The 17397-nt window shown below is 42.7% G+C and overlaps 1 protein-coding gene across 2 annotated transcripts in view; it reads right to left on the bottom strand.

The window, feature by feature from the left end:
* The window catches only part of TRIM36 (tripartite motif containing 36), a 640592-nt gene that overhangs the window by 108707 nt on the left and 514488 nt on the right, over positions 1–17397 (bottom strand). For both annotated transcript variants that reach the window (XM_085632625.1, XM_085632626.1), the window contains exon 5: positions 10576–10671. In XM_085632625.1, the coding sequence (XP_085488751.1) occupies positions 10576–10671 (96 nt within the window). The remainder of the gene's footprint in view (positions 1–10575; positions 10672–17397) is intronic.

The raw sequence follows: 17397 nt of genomic DNA, 5'->3' as shown, positions 1-17397 counted from the left end.
AAGGAAACCCAATCCTTTTACAATCAGTGCCGGGGTGCTCAACGCATTGCACCAACCTTATATCAACTACTCGGGCTGACATTTGCCCATCACAATGTCGGAAGCTCTCGCATATATCCATAGGCAACCTGTGGTATTAACAATCCCCCTAGAACCCTTCCGGTTGCACCTGGAGTGGGCTGCCACCTGGGGAGTGGCACCTGTTAGCAACTGTACCGGCATTGATTAAAATTAAGCCAATGGAGCTGCTGTTGTCTTGGCCAATGGCTCTGTGAGCTCCCAGAGTATCCAGAACATTGTGCAAGGCGGAAGATTAGAATTGCCACCTGCAGCTTGTCCCCTTGTTATCCTTCTGGTCAATACCTCCTAAGTGAAGCAGATTCAGCAGGAATTCACGGAGCAGCTGATGGACAAGGTTTTACATTGGCTATCTAAATTTTACATGGGTAACCTTAAGCTATACAATCATATTAATATGGCCAGACGGGTAAATTGGTTGGGTTGTGGTCCAAAATCTATCACGGGGGGGACTGTATAGTCCAAAATTTTAATAACCTATGACTGGTCGAGCATTTACTGAACATATTGCCCGATACCCCACGGTCTGACACTCAGATCTTTGCACTCCCATTGTGTTTTTTCTACAAACCACAAAGGTATGTCCGTAGTTTTCAAGTGAGGACCAATCCCATTTTTCATCCTAATCCTTGACATGTCCTAGCTAGTCCATTCACGCCTATTAGGAATAGATATGCACCTATGAGCGACCTTGAAGCATGCAACTGACTTTCCGCACCTCTAAACAAACCCCAATTAAACAACCCCCAGGGTGCCATTAGCTCATTTCCCACTCAGGAAAACAATATTACGAGAGTAGATATGGACTCTCTTAAAATAATTTCCTGGAATAAAGCAGGCTACAACCAGAAGAAGTGCAACCATGACTGGTTATTTCATGTTATCCAAAAGGATATCCTATATTTTCAAGAAATTCGAGAAACGAAACAGATTAATATAAATGGGTATTGTACCTTCCAGTCAGATGCGGTGCCATTTAGAGCTGGTTGTTTGAGTGGTGGTTTGGTGACCTTAATAGCTAGCACAACTAGGATTAAGGTAATCTCATTTATTAAAACCTCGTCTTGTTATCACGTTCTCTAATGCGAAGGTCAAAAGGGGTTGGTCTGGCTTTTAATTAATTTATGTAATAACTTCGCAGGAAATATGGCTACAGTTATAGAAGCAATTGAGAAAGATATTGATCATCTTATGAAAGCCATCATAGCCCTCTTGATATATTATGACTGGGCAATTTTAATGCCCATAGCTGTAGCAGAGCTGACTCTGCAGTGTGGGGCCTAGTTGACGGCATTGGGGACCCAATTCGCCATTTTTGCTGTAATGATTATGGCAAGACATTAAACAGACACTTAGTGGTCAACAACCTTGAGGTAATAAACTCAGTTAACACCAATACGGGCCAACTAGATTATACATTTTCCTCTCGGTTTCACAATTCAAACAAGCATTAAAAATGCAACAGGTCTCGTCTTTGTCGAAGTTTGAGCATCTGGTGCAACAACATCAACTGTTGCATGGCTAAACACGTATAAGGTCCCAAAGGCGAGACCTATTGGCTATGCCAATGCTTGTTTTAGGACTTGTGCTCTGCCCACAACATGCACTCCCACTATGGAGTATGGAAAACTGGCAATGGGTTTTCCCAAACCGGAGGGCCTTGCTCTGGATAAAGGTGTCCCGACTCTCAGCGTGTGTCCTTGCGCTCAGTTTATTGTGCTCTGACTCACTCCTAGAAGCACCACTGTAATTCTGATTCTGGTTGTTCGCTTTTCTTCTCTTGCTGACCCTCAGCAGAGAGCCGAGGGTCAGAAAAAAGGAACAGAGGGCCAAGGGGTTCAAAGAAAAGCAGTGGAGAGGCAGAGGGTTAGAAGAAAGCAGAAGGCCAGGGTGTTAGAGGAAAAAGAAGCAGAGAGTTGAGGTGTGAGAGAAAAGGAAACCGAGAGAAGAGGAGGGGGAAGAAAGGAAGCAGGTGAGGGAGTTGACGAAAGGAAGCAGGAGAGGGAGTAGAAGAAAGGAAGGAGAAAGTCAAGGAGTGAGAAGAAAAGAAGCAGAGAGGTAAGAGAGTAGAAGAAAGAAGCAGCGAGGGAGTACAAGAAAGGAACCAGGGGGCCAAAGAGTGAGAGGAAAAAGAAGCAGAGAGCCAAGGAGTGAGAGGAAAGGAATCAGGCGAGGAGTGACAGGAAAGGAAGCAGAGAGACAGTAGTGATAGGAAAGGAAGCAGAGAGGCAAGGAGTGAGAGGAAAGGAAGCAGAGAGGTGAGTGATAGGAAAGGAAGCAGAGACGAGGAGTGAGACGAAAGGAAGCACCGAGGTGATGAAGTAAAACAAAGGAAGCAGGAGGCCAAGGAGTAAGAGGAAAAAGATGCAGAGAGCCAAGAAGTGGGAGGAAAGGACTGGCACCCACGCATAGGCGGAACCATCAGCTGTCAGCATATCCTGCGCAGACCGCTAACTCTCAGCAGATCGATCTTAATTAAGGGGGTGAGAAAGGTAGGGAAAAAAAGAATATATAAACCCAATTAATTACTTAAGTATTTAAAGTCGGATCCTTCTCTCTGAGCGCGGGATCGGTATATTTCACGCGGCGGCCCTGGCAGCCGCCGGAGATCCCGGCCTCGCCGCTGTGGCTTCAACTCGTCAGGGTGAGTGATGCTTCCAGCAACTAATTGTATGTCAAATAAAAGATATTTTATGTAATAAATTACCGCTACACGTAATTCAGATGTCATTTATCAGTTATGCTATGTTCCCTTTCTCCATATTAATCAAAATCAGATTTTTTTTTTTTTTTAAAAGAGCAGTTTTGACAGCTCTCAGCAGCAGTCGAGGGCGAGGCGTGGGGCTCCAAAGGAAGAAGCCAGCCCTGGGTGCCTCACGCCGATACCGTGCATGCGCAGAGAGGCCAACCGACAGGAACCTCGCCATATTGAGTGACCCGGGGGTGAAAGCGGTTCACACCAGCCATAATTGACTGACTATCTGACAGCTTCGTCGGAGTCCGGGTAAAAAAAAAAAACATTCAGGAGCACACCCCTTCTCAAACACGCCGTACACCCAAAAGGCACCAAAACGACCACCCCAGCAGAGGTAAACCACAACTGCATCATGCCATATACACCACATGTCCACTAACACAGTAACAGCAGGCTTCACTGCGGACATTAGAATTGTTTACCTGCACTACTGCCGTCATCTAATCAGGGTCACTTGGATTCTACGGCCGCAGCGTCTTCACCAAAATTATGAATTTGCTGCATTAGCCAAATAATACGTCTGCTCCATAATTTGCTGATTTACACCGCAAAATGTGACTTTTCTTGCAACAACATTTAGTTAACCCTGCTGCATAATTTGGCATTCCCCGGTTGCATAATTCCAGTGCCCGCTCTGCCTCTACGGAATCCCGCGGGTCCACAGCTAAAACGCTGCACACCCCGGCCCTTCCGCCCTCAGAGGGCTAGACACGCAGCTGAGTCGGGACAAGGCACTGCCCTGTAGGGCAACGCATGGGCTACGTGGGCGGACAAAAGGCCTGCAGAGGTACACCACCAACGGCATGGAGCGCATAGAGATAATAGAGGAAAGTACACGTCATGCAGAGGTAGAAACCGAGCAAGGCTCCAACTCGGCTCTAGCTCAGCTCTTGTGCCATAGAGACTGGGGAGCAAAAACAAGCACTGGCAAAGACAAATCTACTACTGAGGTAACTCATGGTCACCCTGTACTGTCCTCTGCGCCAGGTGTCCCTAAGAAAGAAGCATTGGAAAATACCAGTGTACTACCAGGCGAGGGGGGTTACTTGTCATGACTCGCATTGTTCTCCTCTGAAGCTATCCCCCCCCCCCCAATCTCTAAGCGATCTCTTCGAGGCTGCGGCTGGTTTGGTTGTTTCTGAAGCGCTCGGCTCTACTGATGCTTTGGGTCACCCCTTGATTGAGTTGGTGACGCCCCTTTAACAGGTCTGTCAGTCCTCTTAGAGACACCCCGGCCCCCAAATCTTTGGCTGTGATTTGAACTCCTGTTGACGGGCTGCGGAGCGGCCTCTCCTCCTTCAGGCCGGGCTGTAAGCACAGCTGCGCCCCTCATGCACACCCTGGAGCCCCGCCCGGACTGCTGCACCCCCGCCCGGTTCGGCCGGTCAGTCCACTCACGGACTGATGCTCCACTTCAGGGAGGAAAATATTACTTGCAGCCACTGGGGCGGGAGACGCAGGAGACGACAGCCACTGGGGCGGAGTCTGCCCCTGCGACCAATGAGAGGACCGCACACATTTGACGGAAGAGTCGCAGTGTCGTGAACGTGTCTCAGCAACACCCGTTTGTGCGCGTCACGGACTGATGCTCAACTTCAGGGAGAAAAATGGCGTCATTGTCCAATGCTGCGTTCTGTGATGGATGTAGGCAAATGTGAATGACACGCCAACAGATCAATGAATGAAGGGAGTTGACTGAAAGCCCCACAATGTGATATATCCGAATTGACAACTGGTATTCGGTTCAGTACCGCAGCAACATGTAACAAGCGCTCCCATGACGTTTTCGTTTTGCTGTTTTTCTGCCGTCCCACTTGGACAGCCTCGCCTTTTGCGACGAACGCAAAGCAGGCGAGGCCGTCCAAATGGAACGGCTCAAAAAGCAAAGCAAATACGTCACAGACACCTCTTTTCCAATGGCTGGCCACCGTTTAGCATAAACGGTGACGCCAGCCAATGGAAAAGAGGGGCGGGGCTTAATGCCCCTTACAGAAAAATACCTGTTAACACTAAATCTCGCCAGCGAGACTGCGCATGTCTGCGCAGCCTACGCCAGCCGAGACCTAAAAACGAATACATCTTGGTCTCTGAAGCCTTAAGAAATCAGGTTCTCCATACGGAGAACAAATTTTATGCATTGAGCGATCATGCTGCGATTAGTTGTCACATGCTACAGGGTTTTAGTAAACCTTCTCCTGGAAAACAGTTCCCAAAGCCTTTAATTACATGGAAAAATGTTTTCTGAAATGGAGAAAAATCGACACATCGAAATTCATGTGTACCATTGTTGCTAAGATGGCCCAGGAAATTTCAATTTGCTTTGAGCCTAAGCAATCGATTAAGGAAACCCCTCTAGCATTCGAACAAATTCTAGGTGAAATTCATAGCAGTCTACTCCAGCCGTGCACTTGCAAAGCGCTGGGAGTAGCACGTTAGTTTGATGATGCCTGTTCCAAGGCTCTTACGAACCTTCATCCTGCCTTGAGAAAAAAACACAAGAGACGTAGCCTTGGTAAAACTGCTACGTTTCGCGTATAAAGCAGCAAGAGATAATAGGATGAGGCCTCTAAGGGAGGAAGCTTGGGATAAGCTTAAACAGCCAGCAGTCCTAAAGAACAGCAGGGAGTTTGGAATATAAGTAATGCCCCATTCCTAAAAGATCAATCAGAGATCACTACCGACTTACATGTCACTGAGGAGGCTTGGTTGGCCCACTTTGATGAGGTTTTGGGGTTTCCAGGGGAGGGCGCCCTATTGTCATCTGGGTCCCTGGTGTCCCCACCAGAATATAATCTATTCTTCTACCTAGATGAAATAAAAACTACCCTGAATCAATGCCGTACATCCAGGCCACCTGGTCCCACTGGGGTAGCAATAGATTTCTTTTTAACTAACCAAGAGTTATGAGTCCCACTCCTCACCAATGTTTTTAATATTGTAGCCCAAACCAATGTCCATTCCTCTTGGAAAAAGACACTTATCATCCTGATCTATAAAAAGGGGGCAAGGCCATAGCAAAAAATTATAGACTAATATTACTATTAGACAACACAGTGAAACTAATGGGCTGTCTGCTCTTTAATAGGCGTGAGGCCTGGGCTCATGAAAGGAATATTCTATCTCGAACCCGGTTTTCAGAAAGTGAAAAGGGACTATTGGCCAGGGTCTTAACCTAAATTTGCTAATCGCCAAATATACCAGTTAAGGGAGGCCACCTTTACATGGCCTTTCTAGACATGTCAGCCGCCTTTGACTGAGTGGCCCATTAGAAACTATGGTCTAGAATAGAAGGCATTGGCGTAGAGATGCCCATAATCAACTTCATCCGCAAGATGCATACTGCTGCCCAGGCCTGTGTTCGCTATGGGAGAGAGGATGAAAGTACTAGACACTTTGGAATCACCCATGGTGTGAGACAAGGGTGTGTAATCGCACCTTTCCTATTTTCATTATATACAAATGGTGTGGGAACTGCCTCGGCTGGGTCCACCATTGATGTACCTACCATTAATTCTACTCAGGTGCCCCTACTTCTCTACGCAGATGATGCAGTACTACTGGCACGGACTGGCAATGCACTTCAGAGCCTGATAGAGACTTACACCAGATTCATGAAAAAAGTATATCTTACAGTAAATGAAGCTAAGTCTTTTGCGCTCGTGGCAGGAGAGAGACCTAAAAAACTCTGCCAATTGAATATAGAAGGCAGGAAATTGTAGGTGGTGGATACTTTGTTATTTGGGGTACTATTTGACTCCAAAAATGCATGGTAAAACATGGTGGCTAATAATGGGATATCGATGGAAAAAAGCATAGGGGCTCTCCTTAGGTTAATAAAAAAGCAGGAGTCCAAACCAATGGATACAATTAAAAAGATATATAATGCCAAAACGACAGCTGTTGCCAGTTATGGGGCAGCTGTTTGGGGAATCATTAGCATATCCGTTTTACAACAAATTGAGGATTGGTTTTGGAAACCACTAGTAGGCGTCCCCTAATCTTGCTCTTCCTATAATTGCCACCTCGAACTGGACGTTCCTTTTATTGCTGACCAGATCTGTTTTGCTCCACCTCTCTTGTGGCATTCCGTGTGGAGAAGGGAACAGCTGAAGTTAACACACAAAATCCGGAGAGACTCTAAAACTTGATGGCTTATCTAAAGTGAAGTGGCTTCAATTTGTTAAGAGCAGTTTCTACTCTATCGGTTTGGCCAAACTATTTGATGATCCGATGTTATGCACAACCGTTTCAAGGTCTGAATTGAAAGAATTACTTCTGGAACAGCAAAGGAGAGCGAGATGGGAGTTTAACTGTACTAAGTCTAGGGTTAAACAATATTTATTAGCACCTAGAATAAATACAGCTGACCTCAAGTATTTATCTTTTGTAACGTATCCCCAGCATAGATGTCTTTTATTCAGGTTACAGTTGTATTATATTCCTCTAATGCTGGGCTATCCCTCTAACACATTCTATGGATGCCCTTATTACTTGGCTATGTGACACCCGTTCACCCCAATGCGATCTCCATCTCCTATTCTTCAGCAGTCTGTACAGTAAGGAAAGGAAAATGGATATTGCTTCATTAATGCACAGTCTTAAACTCAGACAATGTCACCCAGCCTTACACTTTTTAAAGATATTACCTGACTCTTTTATCTGCTATAGTATGGCCTCATTTTTTTGGTGGGCTTTAAAAAGGACGAAACAGCACTTGTGAGGTGTGATAATGTAACAAGATTTTAACCTTTTATACATGCTTTTATAGTCCCATTTTAAAAGTATGCGTGTCTTATTATGAATCTGTAAGTGGAACTATTTTAATGTATAACATATTTCTATATATTTTTTATGACTGGCTATTTTATCTTTATTGTGTATAATGTACTTTTCATGCCGTCTTTTTGTACTGGCGAAATAAAGTGATCTTGACTGACTGTACTGTAAAGGTTATCCTTGGTGAAGGCATTTTGTGTCACTTCCCTATTGCTTATGCTTCCACTCCATAGTCAAAAGCATAGTCCACGTCTAACTTTGGGACTGACGATTTAGATGCAATCCTTTGTTGAGTATTATTTTATTTCAGTTCCCAGTTTATCCTTCATTGCAGAATAGTGTTGGTAGGTTCTCCATGGTCAGACAACCTTGTGTCACTACCTTATTACTTCTGCCCAAGTCATAGGTTCACTTATTTGCTAGTTTTCTTGATGCAGGTATTTTGAGATTTCCTTGTGAGATGGCTTCTTTGGTAGACTGGCCCTGACCCAACAAGATGTGAATGAGAATTTTCTTCATCCCCACACTATCGTGCGGGGAGGGGTAATGTTCTTGCAGGCTTTATGGGGCTGATACCGTTAACTAAATACTCCCTATCTGGTGATCCTTCAGAGGCAGTCTATGTCACAGGAATCACAGAGTAAAGATTCTGTTGCCCAGTGTACTGGCCATTCAGATGACAGAAGTATAACGCTTCTGGAGTGCAACCTCAGCATTTTTGATTATACTATGTTGGATGGGCCGTGCTAGCCAGATGGCGTTATGTCTGATGCTTATGAGCAGTGTCAGTGTGGTGCACCACCAGTATCTACCACGGTCTCAGTTCAAGTCCACCTAGAGTTAAAGGACCTACACAGAGCTGACTCAGTGGTGTTCTTTTGGTCTAACAAAACACACTACATCAATTTACCACTATAAATGGAGGAGACCCAGGGCGGTAGGGGTTTACAACCTCCGCCTTTCCTCCCACCAGAACTGTAACTGCTGGTCCTCCGGCTGCCTACCTTGAGCCCCTAACCCCAGTTCTAGGGCTGTATTCCTAACTGGCCTTCAGCACATTCATGCTACATTCTGATATCTTGCCCTCTCTACCCAAGCAGACGGAATCTCGCTAGCTACACTCCATCAACACTAAAGGAGACTGGGTTTCCAGAGTGCATTTAAAGCACTTTGCCAGCTAAACAATAATGAAAGCAGGTGCAGCGTTCCAGATGATTTTGTGCCATCTCTGCTTACGTTCATGCCAGCTCCTGCTTTCTCATTGCTTGTCAATAGTCATCGTTCAGTCTGGAGATTACCATTGTGAACAGCATCAGAAGCACACATTTAGATTTAGTAAATGATTAGAACTGGCTAGACATTTCTTTTTACTGAAAAACATGTCCATTTCATACTGTTACTTAGTTTCTATCCCAAACCACCCTTCATGATTAAACCTTGACTCCTCAAATTTTCTATCATGAGAAACAAGCCCAATCCGGAGCTCCTAGCACATTGGAGTAGATTCATTAACACCTGGACCCTCTGAAGTGTCAGGTACCACCATAAATACTTTCAAACTATTATCAAACACTCCTTCCATCCCGAAAACTCAGGATCACAACAGGTGAGCCTGTCTTCCAAATATGTAATTGAATCAAATGTTTTTGTATTTTGCAACAGCCAGTCAAGTAGAATATTGCCAGAAAAAGACCACAGGAAAAAAGTGCCTACTCCTCTTCAAATTGTTTAAAAGTAGCCTTGGAAGTCTGCAACAGCTCATGCATTAAATATGTCCAGCTACCAGTCACATGTATGTATGGGACGTTAAGGTCCTAATTTGCAAAAGAAAAAATCAATGAGGATCAGCGTCCAAAAATTGTATCTGGTAACTATTCAATGCTAGAAACATACAGCCCTTGTCATAAACGGTGGTACTCGAAAGCAGCATTCAAATGATTTTGGTTTGAATAAAATCCCTGGCCACAATGGTTACAGAGAAAACAAGTGTACCAGTGATACCATGAACATTTCATAACTATGTGCCCATACCTTTTTGGTGGTGAAATGTCAGGACAGATGGTTACCCACACACTGTAGCAATTTAATTAAATCTGTAGCAGGATGTGGGAGCACTCTACCAGCACATCAGGACCAGTCCTCCAAAGTGCACTGAGGTCAACACAGTTATTTGTAATTATTAATAATTACAATTAAACATTCTAACACCAGTTTTAAGCACAGCCAGTGCTGGAAATCACTAGACATGTCTGTTGGTAGTTGCTATTCATCAGCAGAGAGTAGTCAAAGTTTGGAGGTGCACGGTACGCCGCATCTAGTTTTTCAAATGAAGTGCAACTTCCTTTCTCTTTAAACATGCAAAAATCACATTTTTGAGAGGAGGTAAAAATGTGGTTAACCATAGAACATTCTCCTCAATTTATCAATATCAGCAGTGTATACAAAAGGGTGATTATGACTGTTCTAAAAAGCAACCAACTTACAGAGAAGAAGTGCAAAGTTGGTGGAGAAAGAACGGTTCTGTAAACCACATTTTTCACTTCTGCTGGTTTATGGCTATGGAAAGCACTGCCCTTAAGCTGTAGGTGCACATTGTGTTACCAACCACTCTCAGGTGGCAGTTGTTGTGGTAAACTACCGGCTTAAGTCTGTAAAACTGTAAGGAGGAGGCAGGCAATCAACAGAAAGTATTGTGATCAAAACCAGAGCCTAGTAACAGTAGATATCTTTAGCACACAGCTGCAAGGGAGCCCAAGCTGGAGAAGAAGTGGATTTTAATTCATGGTGGGTACATTTGATTAAAAAAAAAAAAGAAAGAAAATGCAGTTCCTATGACTTATGATCGTGTAGGATGGCCGATAATATGTTTTCATCATTAAAACAATATGAAAACATATTATACCATTTTTATCTACCAGGTGATACAAATTATTTTATTTTTTATTTTTAAATCAATGAGTTCTTACCTCAGTCTGTTTCACCAAATGCTCCAGCTCAGAAATTTGATTTTTGACTTCACCTTCTTTGCTGATTAGATAGTTGATACCTTTTGACAACTTTTCCTGTAGGTAAAAAAATGTGATATCAGTTTGGAAAACCAGAATTATAATTTGACAATTTGGTAGGTGTCCAGTTCAATCTGAGTAATCCTACTGTTTCAGATGACTTAAAACACAAAAATATAACAATGTACCACATCCTTTCCAAATGTGCTATTTAATGCAACTGTCATAAATAATAGGCATTTTTTCCCAAGGAAAACAGGAAAAAATACTTACGAGTAACGTTAACACTCATATTCTACAGAAATGGTCTGAATGAAAAGAGAAAATTATCCATCCAATGCCACAGACTAGAAAAAGAAAATATTACTTACCTGTACTCAAACTCATATCACTAATGTGTCCCACTGTTCAGATAAATTCCCTGTTGCAAGACTTAAAAATCTATATAAAAAAGTATGGCATACTTTATGGAACCTAAGCACCAAACCATGGATCAAATAACTAATCAGGTTTGTTAATAGTTTTGTGTTAGGAATTTATGGGTCTAGTTCATTTGCCATTGTTAAGGGTTCCAAACGACAATGTGTTGAAATTAATAGGTTGCAGATAAGGTGCTCATCCTGGTGCATGCAGGCAAATATACTTTATTTTCATAACCGGCACAGACTTGCAGTGTGTTACTCAGTGCTGCTTCACTAATGTTAACCAAGGGAAATAACATTCTTGGTTGTAGAGGCTCATGCATCGAAGGAAACTTTGACATATACTGATCGCAAATACTTAAAAAACCAGAGCCATTTTGAGATTGCAAACCTGTAAAGCACAAAATGATAAGGTCTTACACTACAAAATGACTTTTAGGTTTGTACTTTATGAGTAGAAAAAGTCTTTCTCTCTCACAAAATGGGTTTAGAGAGCCATACTAAACCACAATTGGAAAGATTGGTGTAGGGGCATACCCTCATGACCGCAATTCGGTATGGCATGTATCGATTCTTTGCTACTACAATTAGGGTCACAAACCATAGGGAAGGAAGTGGTAACTCATTGACCAGGGGAAAACATCTTCTTTGGGAATGAGTGCTCCATGAGACCACTGTGTGCTCTCATAGCTTTCCATATGAGACATCTTTTTGAAGTAAGCACTTAAAAACTGCTGCTTGAATCAAAAAGTTATCAAATTAGAAATACAAACAATAGGATAGTGGTCTGGTGTTCCTTGCAGGCAACCATCCCTACGTTTGTAGCCAATCAGATGTCACAAATAGTGCCCTGCTTAATCAATATTCATTAGGCAGGTCGTTTTGAAACCCCTGAAAGTGGACATTTTATGATCCATCTTGTTAGTACACAGATTGCAACCACTTTTTCAACCACTTTTTATGGTAATATACCTACCCTAACATTCTAGACCTTTAATTCCTGAGCCTCACACAAACTTTCTTATCTAACAACTAAAGCAAGAGGAGAAATGTTATTTATATAACTGGACTACCACTGTAGAAAACCGCTGCTTTGTATTTTTGGCCTGGCACTGTGGGACAGATTTTGCATTCAACCGCAAATGTAGCAAGATCCATTAATCTTCTGTTTCTTCAAATTTAGGACTAACTGGTTCCTGGTATAAGAGCTACTGTCGTACTTGGGTGTTAGTATGCAAAGGGACCATCCTGCCTGACAACAAGACCTCAACTTGTAATGAAAAACGGACAGAGAAACTAAAATTGTAGAAAGAAAAGACCTTTCTACGGCATCTCACTTTAATACTGGTGACTCATACAAAAACTTTTGGGCTGAAAGCAAATGGTATTGAAAATCTACCAAAAACATTCAGCAGAGCCACTCACTCTATTTTGACTGTAGAACAACCATCAGTATATGAATGAATTCCTAGTTGGCAGAATACAAACAAGAATCAAACGTATTTCAGAAAATATGTGGGAATAGAGTTCCCCCTACTTGAGCATGACCTCATTCTCTAGAATGGACTAACAGAATAATACCAGCACAGCAATGTTTAACGGTCATTCAATGTTTGGTGCAAACAAAGGCTCTGCACACAAGCTCATAAACCAGAGTAGAGTCAAAACACTTAAGTGGAATTCAAATCTCGAGCTACACGCTAGCTGAGAAAAATTGCACAAAATATAAGTGAATGTACTGCATGTGGTCCTATCTGACAGTTAATGTAAATAGAGCTGGCGACTTTGAGAGACAGCACAGGGGTGTGGAATTTAATATGTACTTGTCCATGGGACCGGTTGCTTCATAAATCTACTTGTGCTGTAAAATAAAAAAATCCACTTGTCCCTTTGGTGCAACATAGTGTGGCGATAAATTATAGCAGCAATCTCACTACATAATAGCCTCTCTGATTATGCCAGGACTCATACTATGATAGGGTTTGAATTCTAGAAATTCCTGCTTTTTGCCACCTTTCCACAGATCTAAATACTGGAGCTGGAGGTAGAGTTAAGCAATAGTTACAGGTTTGGAATGTGATTTGGAGTCTGTGCAAAAGTACTAACTTGCATTTTTAAGGGTTTTCACCATCTCCTCTCTAATCTTTTTCCATACTGAGAAAGGTTACAAATTTGCTCCTTACAAGGGCAGAAATTGAACTTCTGCCACGGTTGGGGAAAAAAGTGGTTGGAGAGAAAGCGAACTTGTAAACGCTCACAGATTTTCACATGAGCGAAATCTTCACATGCATATATGCTTGCGCTAAAATGCAGTTAAATATTTTCTAGGAACACAATTTCCTAGCCTACTTCTGTAAATTATTGTGAATTTGTAAAAGCTATATATCTGCACTGATGCAAGGGCTATACCATAGGTCCACTTTTGTGACTTTATTTAAGAATTGGGCCCCTAATTAGGTCTCGAGTTAACCAAGACCTTTCCTGTTTATTAAAATTCTGTATCTCTCTACAGACTGGCTTCACTGCGAGTGTCAGCACTCTGCTCTCTCACAAGGATCATATCGGCACACAAAGTAGTTTTGTTCACTGCCAGAGACTACTGCAGTAATGTGTGCATTTTTAGACAAAAAAATATTATTGCTTTTTGAAAATGTTTTTTTATAATGGTGATGGCCTGGCAGCTCCCACAACAATAACGTTTTACAAAAGGCTGACCACCAATGTCAGACCTATTGGCTTTGTCAATGATTGTTTATCTTCATGTTTCCCTTAATCTTGTTGAAACTGGTTGTACTGATTTTCCATTAAATTTTTGGGGAATACTAGCATGCATCAAAAATATTTTAGTAGATGATACTTCAAAGAAATGGTACCTAATATTTCACAGTAGTTTAGCAAAATGTTTTTTTTCCATAGTGCCATTTTTGGTGACATTTCATTTAAAAGCAAAGACTCATCAATCGTGCTTTCAAGCTTCTGCAAATACTTGCATCTAACCAGTGAGCATTCTGGGAGCATTATGAATAGCCTCGTAGTTTTAACTTTGCAAACATGTGTACACATTTTTAAAGTGGGACCACTGCCAGAAGTGCAGTCTGAGCTTACACCTTATAGCACTCACCCTACTAATAAAGTCTTTGCATTAATGAATCATAAATACAAGTTCGAACAGCGTTAATATATAGACATAAATGTTACCTTAACTGCAGACAATGTCCTTCTCTGATCCAAATTGTGGTACTGTAAACTGGCAGCCAAAGGGTTTGTGTTGCAGGGGATTGGGCCTACTTGTTCCAAGGACAAAATAAACAAACTTGTTGTCCTTAACCCCAAAAAACAGGTCCTGTGAGTCGGGCTATAGGAATTGCACATCCCTGGGCAACATGAAACTGTCCACGAAACCAAGAACATCTGCAATTTTGGAAACCAAGGTACTCTCATGTTTGAAAATGATCAACAATAAAAGAAGTGGTGTACCTGCTGTCAAACGCTTTCTGAGAAAACCTATCTGCTACTACCTGCACCTCTTGTGTCTCAATGGCTTTTCTGCAAGTAAGCAGATGCACACTGAAAATCTGCTGGTATGCAGCTCTTCTGGTTGCGACAGCCCCCTCCCAAAAAGATCAATGCAGCATGTTGACTCAATCTGGAGACCTGCTGCTTCCCTTTTCCCAAGCCTTCCTGTCTGCTTGTCAGCCATATCACAATCAGTCTGCCGCCGACTTGTGGTAGTGTACAGAAGGTCCATAGCTCTGTGGCTAAGGTAGCGCATATCGTACACATTAAAATCTACCACCTCGGTCTCTCCTTGGTAAGGTAACTTCCATCATCTCATCCCACAGCAAAAGCCTGAGAGCCTAAGACATGACAAAGTTTAAAAGATAAAATCTACATGAAAGTCATAACTTAAAATGAAGCACTTAAAGCACTGATCCTCTGCAGTGAAGGTCAAATGTGGTCAGGCAGCTTGGTGACAAAATGAGCAGTTTCAAAGAAACAGCAATGTGGATCAACGTCAGCCAAACCCACCTGTCACATAGCAACAAGGCTTTATACACCAGCCTCAACCCACCTCTCTCTCAGCAATCAGAAAACCCTCCTTTAGGCTTTGCTTGTGTCCAGCTCTATCTATGACTTATTACTTTAATGCAACTCCATACAGCCACTTTGAAGAATTACATCACAAAGAAAACAATTCCAGAACAGAATATTCCTGGCACATAATAGGAATGCACACAGTATATAATCTGCCTCTTTTAAATGAAGTTCCACACAGATATGCATCTCTTTGCTTATCTTTCCTGTTTCAACTGTATTTTAACTTCTTGTTTGGTTTTTGCTTGATGCTAGCCGTTTCCAATTTATGCAAGCCTTCTTAGTGCCGTAGTTTGTTTATTTCCATTCTGTGTCTTTTAAGGGATTTGTTTAAGTTTACCGTGTGTGGACTCCGGCATTTCTTCGATCCTCTGGGCCGCGCCTCGAGAGCAATCTCATGTCCTTTACTTGACCTTTCCCCTGCGTGCCCTTTGGCTATTTTGGGACGTGCCGAGGGACCCTTTCTCCCAGAGGGATCTGTCCCGTGAGCAATTTTGTCTTTTATTTTACTTTTCCCCGGCAAGCCTCTCAGTTGGTTTGAGATGCGACGAATAACCTGTTCTCCGACGCGTCTCTGCAGGCCTCTGCTTGTAGGCTGCATTTCAACCATGTGACAGGAGCGCCGGGTTTCCGCTCTGCCCGGCGAATTACTTTTGATTCGGTTGCCGCATTTCTCCCTACACATACTACAACTAGGGTGACCAGAATTGTAAAGCCAAAAACCGGGACATTTCATGAAAATAGAAGTAGGACTACACATGTACTTCAAGCGAAAGCACAGAATGACAGCGCTCCTCAGCACGGAATTACAGAACAGGTAGTTAGACCATACATAAAATGCAATTTTTAACACCCTCTTACAGTCCATTTTGACCAGACTGTCCAAAATAGAGGAGAATAAGCGGCCTGGACAGGAAAAATCACATGACGGAAACCCAATCCATTTACAATCAGTGCCGGGGTGCTCAACGCATTGCACCAACCTTATATCAACTACTCGGGCTGACATTTGCCCATCACAATCTCGAAAGCTCTCGCATATAGGCAACCTGTGGCTACGGGTATTAACAATCCCCCTAGAACCCTTCCAGTTGCACCTGGAGTGGGCTGCCACCTGGGGAGAGGCACCGGTTACCAACTGTACCGGCATTGATTGAAATGAAGCCAATGGAGCTGCTGTTGTCTTGGCCAATGGCTCTGTGAGCTCCCAGAGTATCCAGAACATTGTGCAAGGCGGAAGATTAGAATTGCCTCCTGCAGCTTGTCCCCTTGTTATCCTTCTGGTTAATACTTCCTTAGTGAAGCAGATTCAGCAGGAATTCACGGAGCAGCTGATGGACAAGGTTTTACATTGGCTATCTAAATTTTACATGGGTAACCTTAAGCTATACAATCATATTAATATGGCCAGACGGGTAAATTGTTTGGGTTGTGGTCCAAAATCTATCGGGGGGGGGCTGTATTGTCCAAATTTTTAATAACCTATGACTGGTCGAGCATTTACTGAACATATTGCCCGATACCCCACGGTCTGACACTCAGATCTTTGCACTCCCATTGTGTTTTTTCTACAAACCACAAAGGTATGTCTGTAGTTTTCAAGTGAGGACCAATCCCATTTTTCATCCTAATCCTTGACATGTTCTAGCTAGTCCATTCATGCCTATTAGGAATAGATATGCACCTCTGAGCGACCTTGAAGCATGCAACTGACTTTCCGCACCTCTAAACAAACCCCAATTAAACAACCCCCAGGGTGCTATTAGCTCATTTCCCACTCAGGAAAAAAATATTACGAGAGTAGATATGGACTCTCTTAAAATAATTTCCTGGAATATAGCAGGCTACAACCAGAAGAAGTGCAATCATGACTGGTTATTTCTTGTGATCCAAAAGGATATCCTATGTTTTCAAGAAACTCGAGAAACTAAACAGATTAATATAAATGGGTATTGTACCTTCCAGTCAGATGCGGTACCATCTAGAGCTGGTTGTTTGAGTGGTGGTTTGGTGACCTTAATAGCTAGCACAACAAGGATTAAGGTAATCTCATTTATTAAAACCTCGTCTTGTTATCACGTTCTCTAATGCGAAGGTCAAAAGGGGTTGGTCTGGCTTTTAATTAATTTATGTAATAACTTCGCAGGAAATATGGCTACAGTTATAGAAGCAATTGAGAAAGATATTGATCATCTTATGAAAGCCATCATAGCCCTCTTGATATATTATGACTGGGCAATTTTAATGCCCATAGCTGTAGCACAGC

Source organism: Triturus cristatus, chromosome 2_1 (assembly GCF_964204655.1).
Source record: "Triturus cristatus chromosome 2_1, aTriCri1.1, whole genome shotgun sequence".
Lineage (NCBI taxonomy): Eukaryota > Metazoa > Chordata > Amphibia > Caudata > Salamandridae > Triturus > Triturus cristatus.
Note: the sequence above shows the minus strand (reverse complement) of the source record. Positions and strands in the feature narration are given on the sequence as shown.